The 20620-nt window shown below is 41.6% G+C and overlaps 3 protein-coding genes across 4 annotated transcripts in view; 2 read left to right on the plus strand and 1 right to left on the minus strand.

The window, feature by feature from the left end:
• The first annotated feature begins 1757 nt into the window (after positions 1–1757).
• Positions 1758–4002, plus strand: LOC108577515 (putative inorganic phosphate cotransporter). The gene is made up of 8 exons (XM_017940676.1): positions 1758–1982; positions 2111–2344; positions 2430–2517; positions 2618–2850; positions 2930–3079; positions 3156–3288; positions 3373–3614; positions 3826–4002. The coding sequence occupies exons 1-8, from the start codon at positions 1761–1763 to the stop codon at positions 4000–4002; spliced, it is 1479 nt and encodes a 492-aa protein (XP_017796165.1). The 5' UTR covers positions 1758–1760.
• A 281-nt stretch (positions 4003–4283) lies between these two features.
• LOC108577525 (5-methylcytosine rRNA methyltransferase NSUN4) lies at positions 4284–6516 on the minus strand. The gene is made up of 8 exons (XM_017940698.1): positions 6340–6516; positions 6073–6255; positions 5596–5962; positions 5345–5527; positions 4942–5228; positions 4732–4856; positions 4514–4651; positions 4284–4425 (listed from the first exon to the last, which is right to left on the minus strand). Exons 1-8 carry the CDS (start codon positions 6415–6417, stop codon positions 4284–4286), a joined length of 1503 nt encoding a protein of 500 aa, XP_017796187.1. The 5' UTR covers positions 6418–6516.
• LOC108577524 (protein tramtrack, alpha isoform) overlaps positions 6514–20620 on the plus strand; it is a 46613-nt gene continuing 32506 nt past the window's right edge. Inside the window, exon 1 of one of the 2 annotated variants that reach the window (XM_017940691.1) lies at positions 6514–6699. The gene's annotated coding sequence lies outside the window, so the exon portion shown is untranslated. Of the gene's footprint in view, positions 6700–19360; positions 19649–20620 lie in introns of those variants that run through there. The other variant, XM_017940688.1, reaches the window with a different exon arrangement.

Below are 20620 nucleotides of genomic sequence, written 5' to 3' on the forward strand. Positions count from 1 at the left end.
AAGATTATTGAAAAATATATAAATATTGAAAAATAATTTATAATTATAAAAATAACATAAGATTATGAGAAAGAAGAAAATTTTGCGTTGCACGTTGCCAAAGAAACGAACTTTTATTGCAACCAAGGCAGTAGTGGATAATTGTTACGTGCAACAGTATTTGAGTAAGCGCAAAATTAAACAGTACACGCTTGTTCTTGCATTTGACTAAAAGTGAAAGGTATGTAAAGTTCTTGGAATAAATAAACACGTTCTATGTAAATACGAGCATATGATCAGAAACGTAGGTGTTTCGAAAATTGTGAACCGTGCCTGTGTTCACGCATGCTATGGCATTTTTAGAAGAGGCGCACGCCCGATACTCCTTCGAAAGGCTTGGAGCATCTGAGACACCGCATTTGCTCTCACAGTGTCAGTGGTACGTTGCACGCACGAGAAATCGAACTGGAGGAAACGACGGTTCTTAATTTAAACTTTTCCCCCGTATCGTATTGGTAATCGATTACAGTCAAACAAATACACCGGGAAAATCTAACTTTACATATTTCCTTCTCTCATCGAAGGTGAATATCTCGAAATTTAAAACAACAAGTGGCTAAATAGTTAACTATAAATTTTTTAATATTTTCAATTTTCAGTTAATATAAATTAAACGAATTGATTCTATAACTGTTCCGAAGAAAAAGCTATCTTTTAAAACAGTGAAAATTCTCAGTGGAGGCTGCTGATTGGAAGACGTTTTCAAGGGTATGTAATTATAGTCCTTTATCGTTAATATATTCTAAATTTAGAGATTAGGGCTGATTAGAGATTAACAGTTTCAAAAAATCGAAAAAATTTCTTTCTTTCCAGTTTTTGAAAATTTCATCTCGTTTATAAAGGCTCTCCTCTCCACTCCTGTGACCTTCAAGCGTCCTCTAATCCAGAATACCATAATATCAGATATTATTTTGGGCAATTCTATAAGAGTAATACGAATATTAGAAGAAAGTATAGTGTTCATATTATCGAAACAATTGGAAAATGAAACGAATGATGTAATTCAAACTGAAAGAATTATATGCTCATAAAGCACGTTGCCTCTAGGCGCATGACTGATGCAACTTACAACCGTTTATCAGTAACATCACCTGTAGATCCTAATCATTCTCATAATTTCCAATAGTTCACTAATCTATATTTGCTGTTTTATAACTTCTTTTTTAACTTGATAGAAATTTGTAGCTAAAACGTTTCTTCACATTATCCACGACGATATTAAAATACTCATCTAATTTTTTATAATCCTCGAATGTAAATCACGCTTAGAATAATCTCAGAGAATTTTTCTAAATCAAAAACTGAAAATAAAATATAAATTTAAAAATGCAAGAGTCACGTTGTACATTCAGGAACAAATGCAATATTATTTATCATAGATTAATTTTATCTGTCCTTCGAATTTGTTCGTTCCAAGATATTTTTGTGATTCACGGTAAACTATTTATATTATATCCGGTCAGAAAGATAAGGAAAAATCATTTTTCCGTGTACGTAATTTTGGAATCGTACTGATAGAGTCGAAGACCTGAAGACACGTTCACCTGTGTGTCATGCCAAAAGGCACGTCCTCCTCTTTGTATCTTACCGTACGATTCTCTCCCCAAGATAGATCTCATTAACAATCGAGCGCGCAACTTTTAAAAATAAATTTCTTTATTTACGAATAATAGACACGTTGTTTTTTTTAAATATAGGTATTTGTAGAAACAAGACGAATTATGTTTCCTATACGATACTTGATGGCAATTATGGGTTCTATCGGACTCGCCATCGTCTACGGATTTAAAGTAAACGTAAGTGTGGCAATCGTAGCTATGGTAAACCACACTGCTGTAAAATTATCCACACTGCATATGTTGGAATCTGAGAATACAACTGCTGTTCCCGTGGATGAATGTCGAGAGAATAATACATCGAATGCAACGAAAATTAGTACCAAGGTATATAAACTAATTGAGTTTCCTCTATTTTAGTTTTTACATTTATTCTGTGTGTCAAGTTATAAAAAATAAATAGAAGTTATTGTTAAAGATACCACAGATATTAAGATTCATATGTGTTTACATAGGATGGACCATTCGTATGGAACGAACCTTTACAAGGACTTATTTTATCAGCATATTTTTGGGGATACATGCTATCCTTACTTCCAGGCGGAAGAATGGCTGATCTGTTATCAGCAAAATGGGTGATGAACGGATCAGTGCTTCTAAACGTCGTAGCATCTATATTATCACCTGTTGCTGCTGAAATACACTATACACTATTTATCGCAATGAGATTTATTCAAGGAATTGGCGGGGTTAGCATTAAAAAAGAATTACTATGCGTTTGATGTAATTACTGGAGTATTATACAAAACATAATAATCTTTGATTGAACTATAGGGTGTAACATTTCCTGCAATGCACGCGATGGTGGCTAAATGGGCTCCACCAAACGAGAGAAGTATTCTTGCTTCAATTGTTTATGCAGGTAAAATATGCAGGAGAAATGAGTTGAATAAAAGATCCACTAAGAGTAAATCTAACACTTATTTTGCACTACTAAAATTAATTATTTTTATCTTCCGTAGGAACTGCACTGGGCACCGTGATTTCTATACTCCTAACGGGAATAATAGCTGCAAATTTTGATTGGGTATGGGTATTTTACATAGAAGCTGCACTTTGTTTAATTTGGTGCACTGCCTGGTGGATAATGATCGAAGACAGTCCTGAAGAGCAAACGAGGTTTATTAGTCAAGAAGAAAAGGACTATATTATGCAATCTTTGAATCATACTAAGAATAGTAGTGGACATAAAGAGGTTCATCAAATTTTAAAGAACTGATAATCTATAGATGCACATATAGTATATATTTAAATATGTTGCTCTTTTATCACAGAAATTACCAGTTCCATGGGGAGAAGTACTACGATCTAAACCATTCATGGCAATTTTAATTGCCCACTTCTGCAGTAATTTTGGATGGTACATGTTGCTTATTGAGCTGCCCACTTTTATGAATCAAATATTAAAGTTCGACATGAGTTCGGTGAGCATTCGATAAGCAAATCGATAACACTTTATAATTCGCGCCACTGTTACTAACATGTTGCCTTTATTCAAAGAATGCTGGTGTCTCTTCCATGCCATTCTTATGTATGTGGATTTTCACTATAATTCTTAGCAAGATATTAGCCGTTATGCAAGATAAAAAATTGATTACTGTAACAGTATCGAGAAAAATTGGAACGTTATTTTGTATGTATATTGCACAATACGTATGTATCTTGAAAATATAGGCCTCATTCAACTATTAATTGTTTAAAACGTTTTTATTTTCAGCATCTGTTGTCCCCATGATTTGCTTAATAGCAGTATCTTATGTTGGCTGTAACCGAACGTTAGCTGTCATATTAATGACCATTGGAGTAACTTGTATTGGTGGAATGTATAGTGGATTCTTATCAAACCACATTGATATTGCTCCGAATTTTGCTGGTACCCTTGTTGCCATTACAAATTGCGTTGCGACTATACCTGGATTCGTAGTGCCTATATTTGTAGGAAAATTAACGCATGGAAATGTAAGTATTTATAATAAACCTTATATAACGTATTTATAATAAAATATTATCGATTGTGTCGATAAGATGATTGTTTAAGTGTAATTAAAATATCGAGAAACACATCAAATGCAACAAAGCATTTGGACCAGTGAACTTATTTCGTTTGTTGTTGCATATCTTATTTTCGTAATCGCAATATTATTATTAACATTAATAATAATGTTTACAGCAAACTATAGGAGCGTGGAAGATTATATTTTTTGCAACTGCTACTTTGTACATAGTAGAAATAATAGTTTATACAATTTTTGGAAGTGGAGAAGAACAACCTTGGAACAAAACTAAACCAACCGATGAAGAAAAGAATGATCAAACATTACCGCTAAAAGTAGATTCTAGAAAATGAATGTAACTTTGAGACGTGCAATATGATGCAATTTCTAATGAATTTTACGAATATAATACTAATGTAGTATTATTATAAACAAAATTTTTGGGACGTATATCGTATGAAAACCTTAATTGTTCTTTTATACAAAAGAGATTATTTTACTTACTATAATAGATATTAAAATTGTACAAATACTACATAAAATATTACTTTCCTGAAAGTAATATGTTATTAGTAATAATGATATTTACATTATAAGTACAAATTATTTAATGTGAACTATCCGTCACTCACCTTCACTGTATCTTTACAATTTTACAAAAATACATCGGTCCCCAGTTGTTTTTGATACTGGGAATAACAATGTGACCATACTTTGAACCGATATTACCAAATTGATATATATACTGCAAGGGTACTAATGCTTCTGTCATGTCTCTACAAAAATTATAAAATGTACCAACAGTCGATATAAACAATAAAATAGTAACATTATTTTTTTAGAAAAGTATACGGCGGTACATACTTTACGACCAGATCGCAATCACTTTCTTGGTATGCTTTTTGCAGTGCTACCTGTACAACACCATCATTTTGTATAGGACTAAGAGAACATGTTGAATAAACAACTGTACCCCCCACTGACACCAATTTTAATGCATTTCTATAAAAAAAAAAAAAAACACATTGATGATTATGCAATAAAAACAAAAAAACAACGCAAATTATATTTTATATACTGACGTTAAAATCTCTGACTGAAGTTCCGGCATTCTTAATCTTTCTTTAAGTCTAGATGGTTTAAAAATATTATTGTCATCAGAATGCAAAATATGCCTATCTGTTGTACATGGTACATCAACTAGAATCTGAAAAAATTAATAAATGCATGTCACAATATTTATACTTTTTCAAAGTCTTAACTATTAAGCAATATTTTAGTAAAATTGGCACCTTATTATATATATTTGTTTCATCAATTGCTCTAGCATCCTGTTCTGTTATAAACATCATCTTTTCTGTCTTATACACATCTGAAACATATTGATTCATAACCCCTTTTATCCTATTCACTCTAGATCGCTGAATATCGTTAGCAACCAATGTTCGAGGCAGAAGAGTCTGAAGAATAGTCAAAGCTTTCCCTCCAGGTGCAGCACACATATCCAATACAGTATCACCTAATTGTATATCTAGAGCTAATACAGGAAGTATAGATCCACCATCAAATAAATAATAATCTAAGAAATAAAACGTTTATATCAATAATATTTATGTACATATGATTATGTAATTTTGGAATGTATATATATTTAATTTTTTATTGTAATAAAGAATTAATGAAAATAATAAAAACCTAAAACACCAGTAGATCCTTTTTTAGGGTTTGGAAATCTGGTATTATTTCCTCTTTCATAAGTATATGCATGTAAGTGTTTTGGAAATGATAGAACAGATTCTTTCTCAATATTTGTCTGATGGTCAGCAGCCTTACCATAAAACTTATAATGGTCAGACTCCAAAACCCAGTCATCCAAACCTATAAAATAAATTTGTTAAGTTATAATATTTGATACTCAGTTAAAGCAGTATATTAATCAAACTGACCTTTTATTTTTGTAGCAGGTATATACTCATGAAGTGAAGATAAATTTACAGAGGAATTGATAATACGATTAGTATCTAGATTGATTTCATTTAAATCATCTTCTATAGATTGTAATTTTACAGGTACTGACCTATCTTCCTTAACAGTTTCAGTATCTTCTGCTCTTAATCCTTCTAATACATTTAGAGAATTAGTAGAGTAAATTTTCTCAAGTTCATCTAACTGATCTTTAGATGTATTCGTTGCATCTATTGAATTATTTTCCTTTTGTAATTTACTCATTTCAGATTTCTTTACAGCATTAAGGAAACGAACATTGTCTTTTTGAGTATTATATAAATTTTCCAAATTTATTGTACCAAGTAACTGAAATAATTTTGTTTGCAAGAATTTTCAATATCCTTAATTTTCATGGCTAAGTTTTTAGTGTCATTAATGTTACTTTAGTACCGTTAATATTGTTAATAATAATTTACCTCTAAATCAGATTGTATCCTTTCTGTATCACTAAAATTATTAACAATAGCCATATATTTACATTCTTCTTTTAATAATGCAGCACGTATATTTGGCCAACTGTCTTGATAGACTGATGCATAAAAATCATCAAAATGTTCCAGTGCCTTATCTGTAGGTGTTTTCTTTTTTCTTAGTTTAGCCTGTAAAAAACAATTATATATTCGTTTCAAAGTATTTGAAAGAAAATAATTGTGTTCTAATCACAGGGTTATGATGACACAAACCCAATGTTCTTTCGCTTTGTACCGAACAGGTACTTTCATCAATTGTGGAAATTTGAATTTGTTGAGTAACAGTGCCATTCTTTTAAAACATTCAATTAACTTATTCACATGCTCATAATTCTTAGCTTATACATTGAACAGTATCTCAGATCGTAAGAACGAAGAAACGGGGGCGGCAAAATTCGTTACGAGATATCGTCACTCGATGGCGCTGGTTGTGCATTCGATTTTCTTTCGAACGCAAGAAGTGGTCGACGTCGATTAACCGTTAGTGAGAGCGATGTAAAAGAAGAAGGGCGTGAACCGGTGTGAACTGCAGGCACAGGTGAAACAGGACAACCGACGAATCCACGAATTACGGTACTACCGGTGCTACTTGACTAACACTGGATGTTACATCTTTTTTATCAGTCAAGCGTTTGTTTCTGTGTAATCCGTTCTTTTCCTACTTTGCCGACTATCTTTATCAAGAACCTACACGGCGCAGAAAACAAATCAAATCGAACAGGTATATGCATGTACGTGTAACATACAATACGTATCGAACCATATATTATATGAAATGCGGGCGACAAGGAAGCGACGTATTTGTCGTTACATCGAGATGAGAAACGTGCCGAGCAAGATGGAGCGAATGGGGGTGGTGGGGATGAGGACGAACACATCTTTGTGCTCCCCTCTTGCGAAGGCGCTCGTGCGCCGTGAAACGTGGCTGTTTCGAAAGTTCCTACTCGAAGAACCTATTTTAGATGCTATAAACCATTTCGACTTGTAAATCGTTTTCGAAAGCGTACAAGTCTCGGTACCTGAACAATAGAATTGGAACGAATCCCGGGAACCTCGAAATCCTTCCCGTAATTTACGATGCTTCGCAATATAGGATTTTCCGTTTCCCGAGAAATATTTAAACTTTTCAATAAGATTTCATCATAGAGAATTCTCTCTCTCACTCCCCCCTCCCTCTCTCTCTCTCTCTCGCAACACCTCTTTTATCAATTCGTGTAATCGTAATAAGAAGTGGAATTTCGAAGAAATTTCATCGTTCTTCTCTCAAAGTGAGAAATGTAAATTGAGAATTGAGTGAGGCCGACACGATAATCTTGTTACCCTCGAAACGTGTACAACATACCGGTGAAAGTCTCCACTGTAGACGCGGTAGACGCGTGTGTTCAGTGTTCTCGAGGGGAACGAAAGAAGAACGTCGTCGTCGTCGTCGCCGCCGCCGCGCAGGAGATCAGCTCTTTTGCTTCCAAGTGAAGATCAACTCTAGCGTATGGGGTGCGCCTATACCCTGTTATGCCCAGAGAGAGAGAGACGCACACGTCGTCGATACTTTCGTGTTCATTGTCACGCATACAGAAACTCTTCCTCTCGATGAATCTCGACGACCCGAATCGCTCGACGGCGAAGCTGGTTTCGTGGATCTCTTCATGAGAGGCACGTCGTACGCGATTTGTCGAGGCACGGGGTGTGACGGGGACTCGAGGGATCGTAAAGGCAATGCACTGTAAGGAGCTCACGACGACTATATCCTCCCCCCCGCCCCTCTCACGCTGTGTGTCCTCCCTCTCGTTCTCTCGCCACTGTCCCTTTCTCTCCCTTCTTTCTTCGTTCCTGTCCTCCCTCCCACCCTCTCTCTTTCTTTCCCTCCTTTCGTCTCTCTCGCTCGTTCTATCTCTCTGTCTCTCCTATCGGAAAGCCTCGACTGCACGACCTCACTCATACTCTCTCGTTCTATTGCTCGCTCGGCTGATCTCTCGAGGAGGGCGCGTTAGGGCGCTCGCCAGCCACTCGTGCATCTTAAACGCTTCTGATTCGTGCATTTTGAAATTTCTTCAAATACGAGAAAAATCTGTGGTGGACGACGAGCGTTATCGTTAGCCGGTGTGTGCCTCTTGGTCTGGCAACACCGCTCAACTGGCCGCGTTACACACGTTCGACACACCGAAAGGAAAACACACCGAGGCCAAAGGACTCGGAAGTTACGACATCCGGTACACAATACTACCGTTTCCTGTCTCTCGTGACCTTTGGTCCCGCTTCGTCTAGCCCACGTGACCCCGCCGTTTTGTCTCGCTCAGTTACCATTTAACCGCAGAACACACACGCGGCTCGAAACTGTCGCGCGCACCATAACCTCGAAAACCCGTGGTAACGAAATCGGCGCGATTTTTCAAAATTCTCTCTCTCATTCGAACCCTTTCTCTCTTTTTTTTTTCCCAACAATCGTTCCTTTCACACACACCTTCGTCTATAGATACGTATTTAGACGTATATACATAGAGAAACAGTCGCGCGTGAGATGCTTTTGTACCGATTTACACAAGGGGTCGATTTATCCTCGTGAGAATTCTCCGATTTACCCACTGTATCTCGTACGAGCACACACACCACACGCATCGTTCCCAATACATTCGCCACAATAGGTGGTTGATTCCTTTCTAAATCTTCGCATTTTCCTACGGTGTAGAAGTTTGTGTGGCACCAGCAACCGCATAGAGCACACATCAACGACGTTCACCGACGGGCGGAAGACGATTGTCGTACCTACCGGTAGGAGCATGCGTGGCGCCCCACGATTGAAAAACCGCCGGATGAAAGAGGCGAAATCATTCCGATTCGGACTTTTTCGTTGTCATCGTCCTACGCCTGCTTCTCTCCTCCCGGCGCGGCGAGCCTCCCGTCGTCACGTGCATGCATGCGTGCATGCGTACACCGCGCGGCGTTCGAGAGTGCGTACATGCGGGGTCGTTGAACGAGCAGGGGGTACCGAGGACAACAGTAACGACTGCACCAACCCACTTGTCTCGACCCTATACAAGTCACGTGCATGTACAGTGCTCGGCAATAATGGTCCCCAGAGGGTGTGACCTATTCTATATGCCGGATTGTCGCGCGCGCGATCGCTCGACTTGCTGGTACCAACATGTATATATATATATATACCTACTCCGGTGGTACCAGGATTCCCCTGAGGAAAACTGCGGCTTCGTGTACGCTTCAAGCTCGTTTCCATTCGATACATTTTTTCCATGAATTTGTCACGACCTTTTCTTAACGAAAATGTGTAAAACGAGGTGGGAGAGACAATTGGTGAAATTGAATATTTGCCCTGAAAAAATGGATTCCGTTTAATCAGCGATGTATTTTTGTTTCAAATCGTTTATTCGTTTCAACGTGGCTACCAAGTGTGCCACGTGTCGTGAAATAATTCACTCTGTTCGATGTGAAAAATAAATGTAGAAAAATTGTTCTCTAGAGATGTTGAATAAGGTAACAGATATTCCCTAGCACTTAGAAATCAGCCCTTAGGTCCAAATTCCCCATTTCATCGTGACAATCGTTACTTTCCTCTCGTCGAGGATTAATTAAAAAAAAGAAATCTTTTTCAGTAAATTTCAGTCAAGCTCATCAACTGAAATGCTTGAAAATACGAAACTTGTTGATGCAATAGGGGAATATGAGATGGTGAACAATTCTCAAGCTCGCTTCATCGATGATACTTGGTTGCAAAGGCACGCCTCTCTCTTTCTCTCTCTCTCTCTCTCCATCTATTTTGTCTATCTATCTGTCTCCACTATTACTTTCTTGGACGAATTTAGCCTGGTGAAGTCCCACTCGTTCAAATATTTTGAGCCCCTGACTTGAGATATTCTCTCTGTTGGTGGATTGCGAAATACGCGGCTTGGACGGTGCCGGACGATGTACGAGGACGAAAGTAGGTAGGTAGGTAGGTAGGTGGGCAGACGGAAGTCAGTTTAACGGTATCACCTGAGAGCTCAGTCAGGTTTCGATCCTTACTCGTGGAACGGGGTTTCACGAAAATCGTGGTTTTCTTCCCGGGCGCTTTGGCTCTTTTTCTTTTTTTTTTTTTTTTTTCCACCTTACGCCCACCTGCGAGCGGCGAGGAAGAAAGACGAGGGATTTTTCGAGCTGCTCCAGGGACTACCACCGCTGTAATTGTCTTCGTCGTTATACGCCCACCGTTGGACCAGACTTAGAAAAGAACGTCAAATGGCTTCCTTCTCTTCCTCTCCAGTCCTCGCTGTGCTCCTTTTTTTTCTTCATGCTGATGAAACTGTACGAACGAAAGTTCACCGTTTTTTTTCTTCTATTAGTATCACAATTTAGTCAGAGATTATTCGTGATGGTTTGTGATAGAAAAACTTGAAATTGTTCGATAAAGTTTCTTCAGTATATGAGAAATTTAAATGCCTTCTGTAGCTGCTTCTTCTTCTGAGCTTCCAGAGACCTAGTTGAAGTATTTAAAATAGTTAACCATTGTCAAGCACAATTAAACACGTATGTACGTAGGAATTAGAACGGAATTTAAAGACGTGATAGGGTGAAGCGAGGTTTTCCCAGGAACGGTCCCGAGTTCCTTCGTTTACACAGGGTTGTTGGGGAACAGTGATCGTCGGGGACGAGGGCAATGAACCTCGCTGCTTCGCCGCTCCCACACTGCATTACGTCAGGCTACGTCCACTGCATCCTGCTCATCTTCTCGACGTTTTACAGGAGCTTTACTACCCGCGAAGATTCACTACGCGGGGTTGTTGCACGCCCGATATTTGCCAAGTTACCATTTTGTCGAAAGAGAAGAAACGAAAATAGGGAATGTATGAAAAACTCGAGCAAATAACATACTATGTCCCCCAAAGTTACCATTTTGCCAAAATAAAAAAAAACGAAAATGGGCGAAGTATGAAAAACTTGAGCAAATAACATTCTATGTCCTCCAAAGTTACCATTTTGCCAAAATGAAAGAAATGAAAATAGTCAAAGTATGAAAAACTCGAGCAAATAACATACTATGTCCCCCAAAGTTACCATTTTGCCAAAATAAAGAAAAAAACGAAAATAGGCAAACTGTTAAAAAAACTCGAACAAATAACATTCTATGTCCCCCAGAATTACCATTTTCAAAATAAAAGAAGCAAAACCAGGCAAAATATAAAAATCTCGAGCAAATAACATTCTCTATCCCCAAAAATTACCATTTTCAAAACAAAAAGACACAAAACCAGGCAAAGTACAAAAAGCTAGAGCAAATAGCAAGAGAAGTTAGATTGATTAGAACTTTCTTCGAAACAGCTACCATTCTTGTTACCATCTTACCAGGTCGAGTAGAACAAACAACTATAAGATACACGAAAAAAGCCATACACGTGCTTAGAAGAGAGGCAATGCCCTTCTTTAAGGGTGATAATACAAGATAAAAAGATACTTTACTTATCACGTTCTCGATGATATCAGAGAGAGAGAGAGAGAGAGAGAGAAATGGAAAAGTGTATCGTTATTTTCGATTAGGCACATTCCACTACCATCGAATACCTTAATTTCGAAATGGGTACCTTTTATTATACACACACCATGATCACCTTAGACTTTTGGTCCTTCGGAGAAAGTATCCGGAATGGTCGTGAAGATTCCTCTAAATGTCGTCCCTAAACGATCCTCTATGGGCTAGTCAGGTTACTTGGTGGACCAAAGGGAGCCGCTGGTACTGGTGATGGTGCTGCTACAGCAACAACCTGTTGCAACCACCCCGACACGCCATAGCCAGCGGGAGACGGCCAACTGGTCCGCAGCAGACTAAGAAGCTACATAGCCACTGGCAATCGAGTTTCTCGTTTACTTCGCTCAACTTGTGCTCTTTAATAGTAATAAACTAAAATTCTATTTTTTTACCAATTATTTCTCGTAATATTCGATTACAAAAACGTCCCACGAAATTTACAACATAGGTGAACCATTGAAAATGAGAAATATCAGGTCATCCCGTAAGTTCGTATGGAATTTCATAATTTAGACCAATATTTCCAACGGACCTTTAAATTTGATGAAAAAAACGTAATTGCCTTCTAATTTCACAATTTTTTCCTATTTTGTTTTTTTTTTTGGTAAGAGAATTTCCTTGGATTTTCACCGAAACATTTCGCCTTTCTGGAGGAACTTGCGGGATCGCCTAATATCGCATATGTTACAATAGTTTATTTAAGAATTAATTTTTTCTATTTAAAGCAAATGCGAGTTTTTTTAAGGTGACACGAGAACAGGTGTATAAACGTCATTGTGAAGCTTTAAGCACCACGGAGTTGTCCTAACTGAAATAAACCCGGACTGTTGCACAGTACCCTCTAGCTCGTGCACAATGCGAGTTTAGGTCTTTTTGAATCGAATTGAAATTGACTTTACTGCTTTGCTACCTGTCTACCTGCTTTACCTGCGGTCTCTTAGGGTGCAGAGGGGGACGGAAAATAAAAGGGGCACGGGAGAGACAGAGAAGGAGGGAACGAACAAAGGGCGTATTCACGCGTCAGAAGTCACCACAGCGTAACGATAGGGTGGTCCATGGAGAGACCTGTAGGACCTACTTTGGTATTTCTGCGGCATACCACTTGTCGCGCATTTATTCTTCTCGCTTTACGTGACTCTTACTCTCTCTCTCTCTCTCTCTCTCTCTCACTGATGTAACATTCAACGAAACCACGCGTTTCTTCATGATTTCAACACTTTCCTTCATGCTTGCATTAAAAATTGATCTAAACCTTTTGAAAAAAGAAAGAAGAGTAGCAACGTACGTTGTTTAACTCGAATATGCGCGCGTCTGCGTTCAAAAGGCGTGGATAATTTTGGTGTAAAAAAATTCTTTTCAACTTATCGGACGAAATGATATGCCGAGAAGTGGAGAAAAATAGGGCTGAAAAAGAACGTAAGAGAAGTGAGGTCTATAGTAGGTCAACGGCGATGTTGTTCCTTCCCTTCGAAGATTACGTCATCGCGCCTCCCAACTCGCGCCCGCACGGCCAACACTGCACGTATCATGCTCAGGTTGTGTGTGTGTGTGAAGATATGTCGTACATGTGTACCGACTCTGTTCCTACGTGTGTACTTGACCACCCACCCGTCCACCCACTTAGAGAACTATGGCTATGTTTTAACATACCAGGTATCAGTCACGTTTGAATTTCAAGCTCGAGCCGTACTAAATGCAAATGCGTAAGTCGCGCGCGCTTGCAACGTTACGACTTCTTTTTCTCTCTTCTATTTCGATTTTGTCACAGAGAAGCGACGATACCAAATTCACGGTACATACGTTGAAATAGAGAAATGAGAAAGTTTGCTCGTCGGTTCGATGGAAAAAGTGAGAAATTTAGCGAGAATGCTCGGTGTAGGAAATGAACGAGTGGGCGACGAGGGTTCACGAATGTTTCTATACGTGCGATTGTTGAAAAGGAGGAGCAGAGAAGTGTACGGTGGGAGAGGTATGCGGGTCGGGGTCGACTCATGCATATCGATGACGACTCGTATGAATTTTTCATACTCTCCTACAATTTGAAAAAAAAACGAGAGAGAGAGAGAGAGAAAAAACGTACGGTTTGGTTCGTCGTTTATGATTCTATAAACCCAGTGACCCCAACGGAAGGATCTGCTTCACGATCTCTTCACCAACACCGTCTCACCGTGGTTCAGAGACTGACTAACTGTTTACGGTCGCTTCGACTGGTTTCAAACGGACGGAGGAAGATTCCGCGATCCACGAGGATCCATGGTGCGCACTTCCTCTCTCTCCCTCTCTCTGTCTCCGTCTCTCTTCTCCGTATCAACCTAGCAAAAATTCACCATTCATGATCATACCCCCGACCGATAGAAAAAAGGAGAAACCGAAAAAATACATTCACTCGCGTCGGCTAGGAGAAGAGTGAAAAGAAAAAACGGGAAGGAAAATGAAAGGAGAGGACACGAAACGGTGACGACGGTTAGTTATCGCTAGGCGGAGGGTAGGTGTACACGGTAGGGGGTGGGAGGAGGAGGGGGGGGGGGAAGAGAAAGAAGGTTGGGGTGGAAGAAGTGTGTGTTCGGGAAGGAGAGAGAGGGAGAGAGAGAAGCGAAGAGTGAAAGATATTGGTAATCGAGGAATCCGGGAACCCAGAACCGTTCGAACGGTTGGCTGCCGCAGACGCAAGGTCGTTGTCCTTGGGGGATCAACGACCCCTCGATGAGGGATGCCGTGGTGGGGATATATATACACCTCCCCATCCATGACGCCCGCCGTCTGGGTATAAGGGCGCCTCCAGGTTGGGTTAGACCTAGGGTTAGATTTAGAAGTCAGGAATAGGGATGCGGATAGTCACGTAGGTACATGGATAGATAGCTTGGGTAGGCGGGATGGAGGATGAAGAGGCGACGAGGGGAGGGGGAGGGTGTAGGGAGTGGGAGGGGTAGGAGAGGGAAGAGGCAGAGAGAAAAAAGCTGAAAGGCAGCCCGGGGATAGAAAGTACATGTTGGGTGGTAAGGCGGGAGGGCGCCGTGAGAGGAGGAGGCGTAGGGATACAAAACGCGAAGGCAGGTTCGTAGCCGAAAACTAAGTACCCCAGGACCACCTGGGTACATGTAACGTTCCGATCGCAAGGGGTAGAAAAGGTTTTAATCTTCGAGTGGCGAAGGGAGTGTCGCGGAAACCACCTGTTGGGGTGGTGAATCCGCACGTAAAGCCCGGCCCTCCCCCACCCACCCACTCGAGCCCCATCGTCATCTTTCACGAGCTCCTTTATTTTCGGCAGTGAGTTAATTTCCGAATATACGACGCGCGGTTTTCGCCTGTGGGCTTGATAGCGCGGGCGAGCGCGCGCGGCTTCGGGTAGCTTCTCGAATGACAGAGAGTGGAAAATGTGTATATATAGACGAGCGGGAAACTATCGAGGGAGAGAGGGGGAGAAGGAAACGTGTTTTCGAACCGTAGGACCACGAGAATGTTTCGAACTTTTCACCTTTTTCTCTATTTTTTTTTTTGGAGGGGGGAGGGGATTCCTTTTGTCGCCGCCTACTCGCGTGGAAGACGCGGTTTATACAATTGCATCGGTTGGGTAAGTGATGAAAGTAAATCATGGCATCGACGTGTGTATTTACCCGGTGGTTTTAATTCCACGGTCGCCTGTCTCCTTTGCCTTCGATTTTTACGTTTTCCTCCCGTGGCAACTGAACAGGAAGTGTTTCTTGCCGAGGTACCTGTCGCCGGAAGGACCCGAACTCGAGGTGTCACGGTCCGTAAGGGCCGTGAGAGTGCAGGACGATAGAGGTGGATCCTTTCTGGACACAGCGGAGTAGAGCAGGGCAGGCGAGGCCAGGGAGCAATGTCCCTTCGAGTCATCCCCTTCCTAACGTATGTGTAAAGTATGCACGCCGTTACTCGCCTCTACGGTTACTGACTCTTTTTATCGAACGACGGAATCTTCTACGATTCCTTTCTAACCTTCCCCTTTTTTCGAACGTTAACCTAACCCTCTTCGCCTCGCTGTGCGTTTTCATTCTTTTCTTTCTTTCTTACTTTCTTTTTTCTTTTTTCTTTTCTTTTTCGAAAAAGCAAACGCTATACCTGTATAAATTCTCGTCTAACAGAGTACGGCGTGATTCTATTCGTGAACAAGGCATGATCGTTTCAGGCAACAATCTTTCGAGCAGTACCGTTATCCACTAGTTATAGTTTAAGTACTCTGCTTACTAATCGGTTAGTTTTCGTGAGAATCCGCTGTGAAACGGAATATAAGGTTAAACGACCGAGGGAGATTAAAGAAAGAACTGGCTAAGGCGGTTTCCTTCTACTCGTGGTTTCTTCGAATATCCTTTGTGGTTGGTAATGGATAAGGATATCTACGTTTGTTTCAACAGGCTACTGGTATTTTGAACTCCGAAACGAGCCACGTTCCTTCCTTCGTCCACTCTCTGGTTCGTTGGTGTCGTGCCTTTGGCGTGAGGAAACTCGGTGAAATCTCAACGTCGTATCTCGCCCTTTCTATTTGCGTTGACCTGAAAAAGTTCAGCGTTGACCCTAGGAGGAGGAGGGTCGCTCGTCAATCGGCACGGGGAACCACTGTACTTTCCAGAGCAAATAGGAAAAATATCGTTTACGCCTCTCTCAGGGTGTAGCTGGCTTGATAAGATAGTCACTGGCTGTCGCAGCGCGTGTATGTATACGTGATGTTAAGGAAGGAGATAGAGAAAGAGACATGGTTTCGTTCTCTGCTGTAATTCCTATCGTGTCGTTTTTCCACACTACCTTCGCCTGCATCTCCAAAAGCACCGATTCCTCGCCTAGACGCTCTGTAATAAAAACTCGCGTATCGTAAGCAGGAGAAGAAGAGAGAAAAGAAGAAATAATACCTCGGAAGAGTGTGTGCGCGCCGCGATATTATTGAATGACGAAATAAAAAGAAAAGGAACGAGGAACGCCCTATATTCAACACATCTTTGTCTGTCTTTCCTTCTCTTCAATGGTCCTAATTAGGTACATACATTGTACACATAAGGCTGTATTGCGACATACCAGTACCGTTCCAACTGGAAACCATATGCGACGGGGGGTTAAGTGTCGTCTTAACCTCCTTTCGGTGTTTGAATTCCTAAATCGACTCCGATACTTACCTAAAAATTAGCCGTATTATTTGTTCAAAACTCTGTCCTAATATTCTCTTTGTAATTAGAACTGTCCGCTTTTCGTTACGTACAACGTTGTATTTTCGTTGTTTCGATAAGGTTGTAACACGATCGTCTCAACTAACCAGCTGATTGCATTCTTCGTTCGCGACAAAATTCGAATCTAGCCATGCGTGGAAAACGTTTCACTTCTCGTATCGACCGTAAATCTCGACGAATTTTTCCGAAAGTTTTATTAGAAAGTGTTGCAACTGTCGATACAATCGTACCGTAACCTGTCACCCTTGACCATGTGATTAGCCACACTCCACCTTCGACGCCGGGAAGATAAAGTGTATGTAAATTATAATGTAAATTCACATGTGCTGGTCTCCATAAATTACCGAGCCAACCAGTCTTATAATTTCCGTGTTCACACGTTGCGCGATCCTCGAATAAAAAAAGATATCACGATTGACAATTTTCCGGTATGTCTGAATGAAGTGCGCGCAGAAAAATTTCCATCGGTCGGAGGTGAATTTGCGAATCGTCGAGGGAAACGACGTGAAACAACGAAATAAATATTTTTCCCAGGCAGTTATTCTCTGTTAAACGAAATGTAGCTCAGCGTGGTATTGAGATCTAGAGAAATTGAGAGCGCATCCCTGATCTTAATTATAACATTGTGGTCATAGCGGTGGCAGGCAGAGAACCGCGCAAGTGGCTTTTCGAGTATGAAAGGATCGTTGTGCCATACATCTAACGGGGAGCCCACGAGGCCTAAAGGCGAGGCAAGGGCTTGGCTTTAGCTAAGAAGTCGGTTGGCCGTCGAACGACGTTGCTAGCCGTTTCTCAACCCTTTCGTGGTTACGTCACGTTAAAAAAGCTATTTGGGGTCAACACCCCGCTGCAACGACACGTGTAGTACTCCTCGACTCTGTCTCTCCGCGTCCTCCCTCGACCCTCTCTCCACCGTCCTCCTCTTTTCCCTGGTATATGAAGGCAGCCGTCTCCTCTCTGCCTCGCAACTCCGGGACGCCATTGCTGCCACCTCCTCCGATAGTATCCCTTCTACTCGCCTTAGTTTCCACTGGATTTCTAACTTCCCTAGATACTAGCCAGGCCCTGTTCTAGCCGCGAATCAAGGAACGACGACGACGTTCCATGGACATTTCGGCGGGGGCCGAAACCGAACGAATGTACACAGATTCCAAGGTCTGATCGAACAATCGTCTAACTACTAACACCCTGTTCATTCCGTCATACCGTTGTTACATCATACCATTCTTTATTAGATACTAGGGAGTAATATCGACAAATAGGATGACTATGTATAAAATGAAATTGTCGAGAATTTCATGTCGCTTGCGTAGAGAGGGAGAGAGAGAGAGAGAGACACTCCTTCCGTTGTAAATTAGGAAAAACCGTGATTTCTGATAAGATAACGTATATCAGATCAGAATAGAGATGGTAAGAAAGAACAGTTACGCGATGTGTCATTCGTCTGTAAGTGATTGTAGGTTTCTTAGATAACCGAAAATTGATTATATAGATGTTCAAGAGAGAAAGAAAGAAAAACAAAATTCGTCCTATTCGGACATATGAGAAGTATACGGTGTGCGTGTGTGTGACGCGGTATGGCAGGGAGGCCATGAGATTAGAATGGACGAACGCAGCCCCAAGCGATACAGCCCTGGCCGTGGGCGCGCGAGAGCAGTAGGAGAGCCAACTGTGAGTTTCTCCAAACGCGCAAGTCGGCGTAGTAGAACTAGTACGTTACTCTTGCTAGAGCGAAACCAAGGACACTAGAAGAACAGCCAGAGAAGCAGCAGCAGCAACAGCAACAGCCAGCAAGCAACCAGCAGAAGCGGTGGCGTTGTTACGGTGGTGGTGATAGTAGCGGTAGCGCTTGGCCGGTAGCTAGCCAGAGGAATCGAATGATCGTGGCGGCGGCGGTAGCGAACAGAGTCAAATCATCGTGGCGGCGTCGTCGACGACGACGGCGGCGGCGGTGGCGGTGACGGCGGCGATAGCTCCCCTTTACCCCGACCCACGTTGTCTATGTGTATGTCTCTACCTCTTTATCCCGTCGCCGCCGGTACCGTCCCCGCCGTGCCTACCGCCCCCACCCCAGCTCCGCCACCGACAGACGATCCCTCCGTTCCCGCGTGCTCCGTTCTCCCCTGCTCGACTCTGAGACTCTCCGGAGCTTCCCCTTCCAGCGACTTTTTTTGTCCGTATACGCCTCGTCCATCGCGACAAGGCAGCTTCCAAGCCTTTTTATCAGTCGACCGAAAAGATCCGTGGGGATCCTTCCGCGGTAGCGCCCCGCGTATCGTTTCAACCAACCCTCGTGTGTTGGATTACACCATTACCTCGTGTATACATATATGTACATATATGTGTATTTCTAGTTCCGAAATACCAGTTGAATTATATTCATTCATACATTTTCCGTGTCTCGTCAGTTTGAAGGGAGTTGGTAATATATATAGTAAGAGAGAAAAGTAAAAGCGCGGGAAACGATTAGGAGAGGTGATTCGATTTATTTGGATGTTCGGTTAAAACGAATGGTATAAATCGATAAAGATAGTGTTATGCCCGCGGTATAAATAAGAACTCCCGATAATGAATTCGTTTCAACATTATTGCAATGGTGTAGAATACGCGTGTCGGGGTAAACGTGTCAAGGTACCGTCAGCGTAGCGCAACGATTCCGGTGACGACACGCAACCAACACACGTAGATTCAACAAGGAAATCAGACGAAGGTGCGTTTATTTCCATGGCAACGTGACGACGCACGGATTCTTAACCACGGATACGCAACACGGCTCGGGGAACGAAGCGGAAGCTGAAGCAGCGACAAACTACTACCAGGATACGCAAATGTGGTTGGTACTTGTGCATTTGCAGCTCAGAACTTGAGAAACGGCCTCGTGGCGGAGAGCGGCTGTCTTGTTCTATCTTGCGCCGCTGCTTGTCGAGTCTGTACAGAAAAAAGTGCGCAGACGCAAATCGCGGTTGCGTGTATAACTCGCAACACACCTCCTCCGCAGTCGTCTTAACACGTTCGTCAATTTCTTTTTAGTTCTTCTCTCGTACGCTCAACCCCTCGAATTTTTCTATCCGATCGAACTCTCGAACGAAATGTTATTATAACCTCTTATACTACTCTTATATGTACGTTTAAACGTATATATATATATGTATATCGGTTGTTTTTCAACGTTCCGTTACTCAATAATACTTTTTCAAAGTTTTTTTTTTGTTGAAACCACACGTAAAGTAGTTACCGCGAGAGAAGTATAGAAACTGATTAAAAGGATAAACGTGACCGTCGTATCGTGAGTCGGTAAAGTAATCCGTATGGCTCCACTTTAAAAACTTTACCAGAATGCCCCTTTAACCCGCATTTTCCTTTATCGAAATAATACGAGAAGCGATAAGCGACTGTCGCAACCGCTGGAACCGCGCATGACGACGTCAATGGGTAACAACTTTGCAAGTAGTTGCACGAGCTCGTGGCGACTTTGCCAGAACGAGTGCGCAGTAACACGACGTAAGAAGTAGCTAGGAGGTAGAGAGGGAGAGGGTGTGTTCGAGAAAGAAGCTCGAAGAACGAGGGCGTATAGGCAAGGGGAGGTGGCAGGTTTAAGAAAAGGTAGAGAGAAGAAGTTGGTCACAAGCGTGAGAACAAAGGGGCGAAAGTAAGTGCCCTTTTTGGAGGGTGATCGAGGGTGAGGAGCAAGAAAGGGGAAGACGAATCGAGAGAATGAGTTCGTGTAGGTTTCGAAGGAGATAAAAAGAGAAGATGACGATTAGAAGGAAAGGGAAAGAAGTCAGGCGATTCGTTCCTTGCGAGC

The sequence above is a fragment of the Habropoda laboriosa genome, unplaced genomic scaffold, assembly GCF_001263275.1.
Source record: "Habropoda laboriosa isolate 0110345459 unplaced genomic scaffold, ASM126327v1 scaffold804, whole genome shotgun sequence".
NCBI lineage: Eukaryota > Metazoa > Arthropoda > Insecta > Hymenoptera > Apidae > Habropoda > Habropoda laboriosa.

Coding starts and splice junctions, on each gene's coding strand:
- LOC108577515 (XM_017940676.1), top strand. CDS start 1,761: ATGTTTCCTATACGATACTTGATGGCAATTATGGGTTCTATCGGACTC. Junction 1,983..2,110: donor CAACGAAAATTAGTACCAAG/GTATATAAACTA, acceptor GTGTTTACATAG/GATGGACCATTCGTATGGAA. Junction 3,289..3,372: donor AAAAATTGGAACGTTATTTT/GTATGTATATTG, acceptor TTTTATTTTCAG/CATCTGTTGTCCCCATGATT.
- LOC108577525 (XM_017940698.1), bottom strand. CDS start 6,417: ATGGCACTGTTACTCAACAAATTCAAATTTCCACAATTGATGAAAGTA. Junction 5,229..5,344: donor AGGATCTACTGGTGTTTTAG/GTTTTTATTATT, acceptor TTTATTTCTTAG/ATTATTATTTATTTGATGGT. Junction 4,652..4,731: donor CTTCAGTCAGAGATTTTAAC/GTCAGTATATAA, acceptor TTTTTTTTATAG/AAATGCATTAAAATTGGTGT.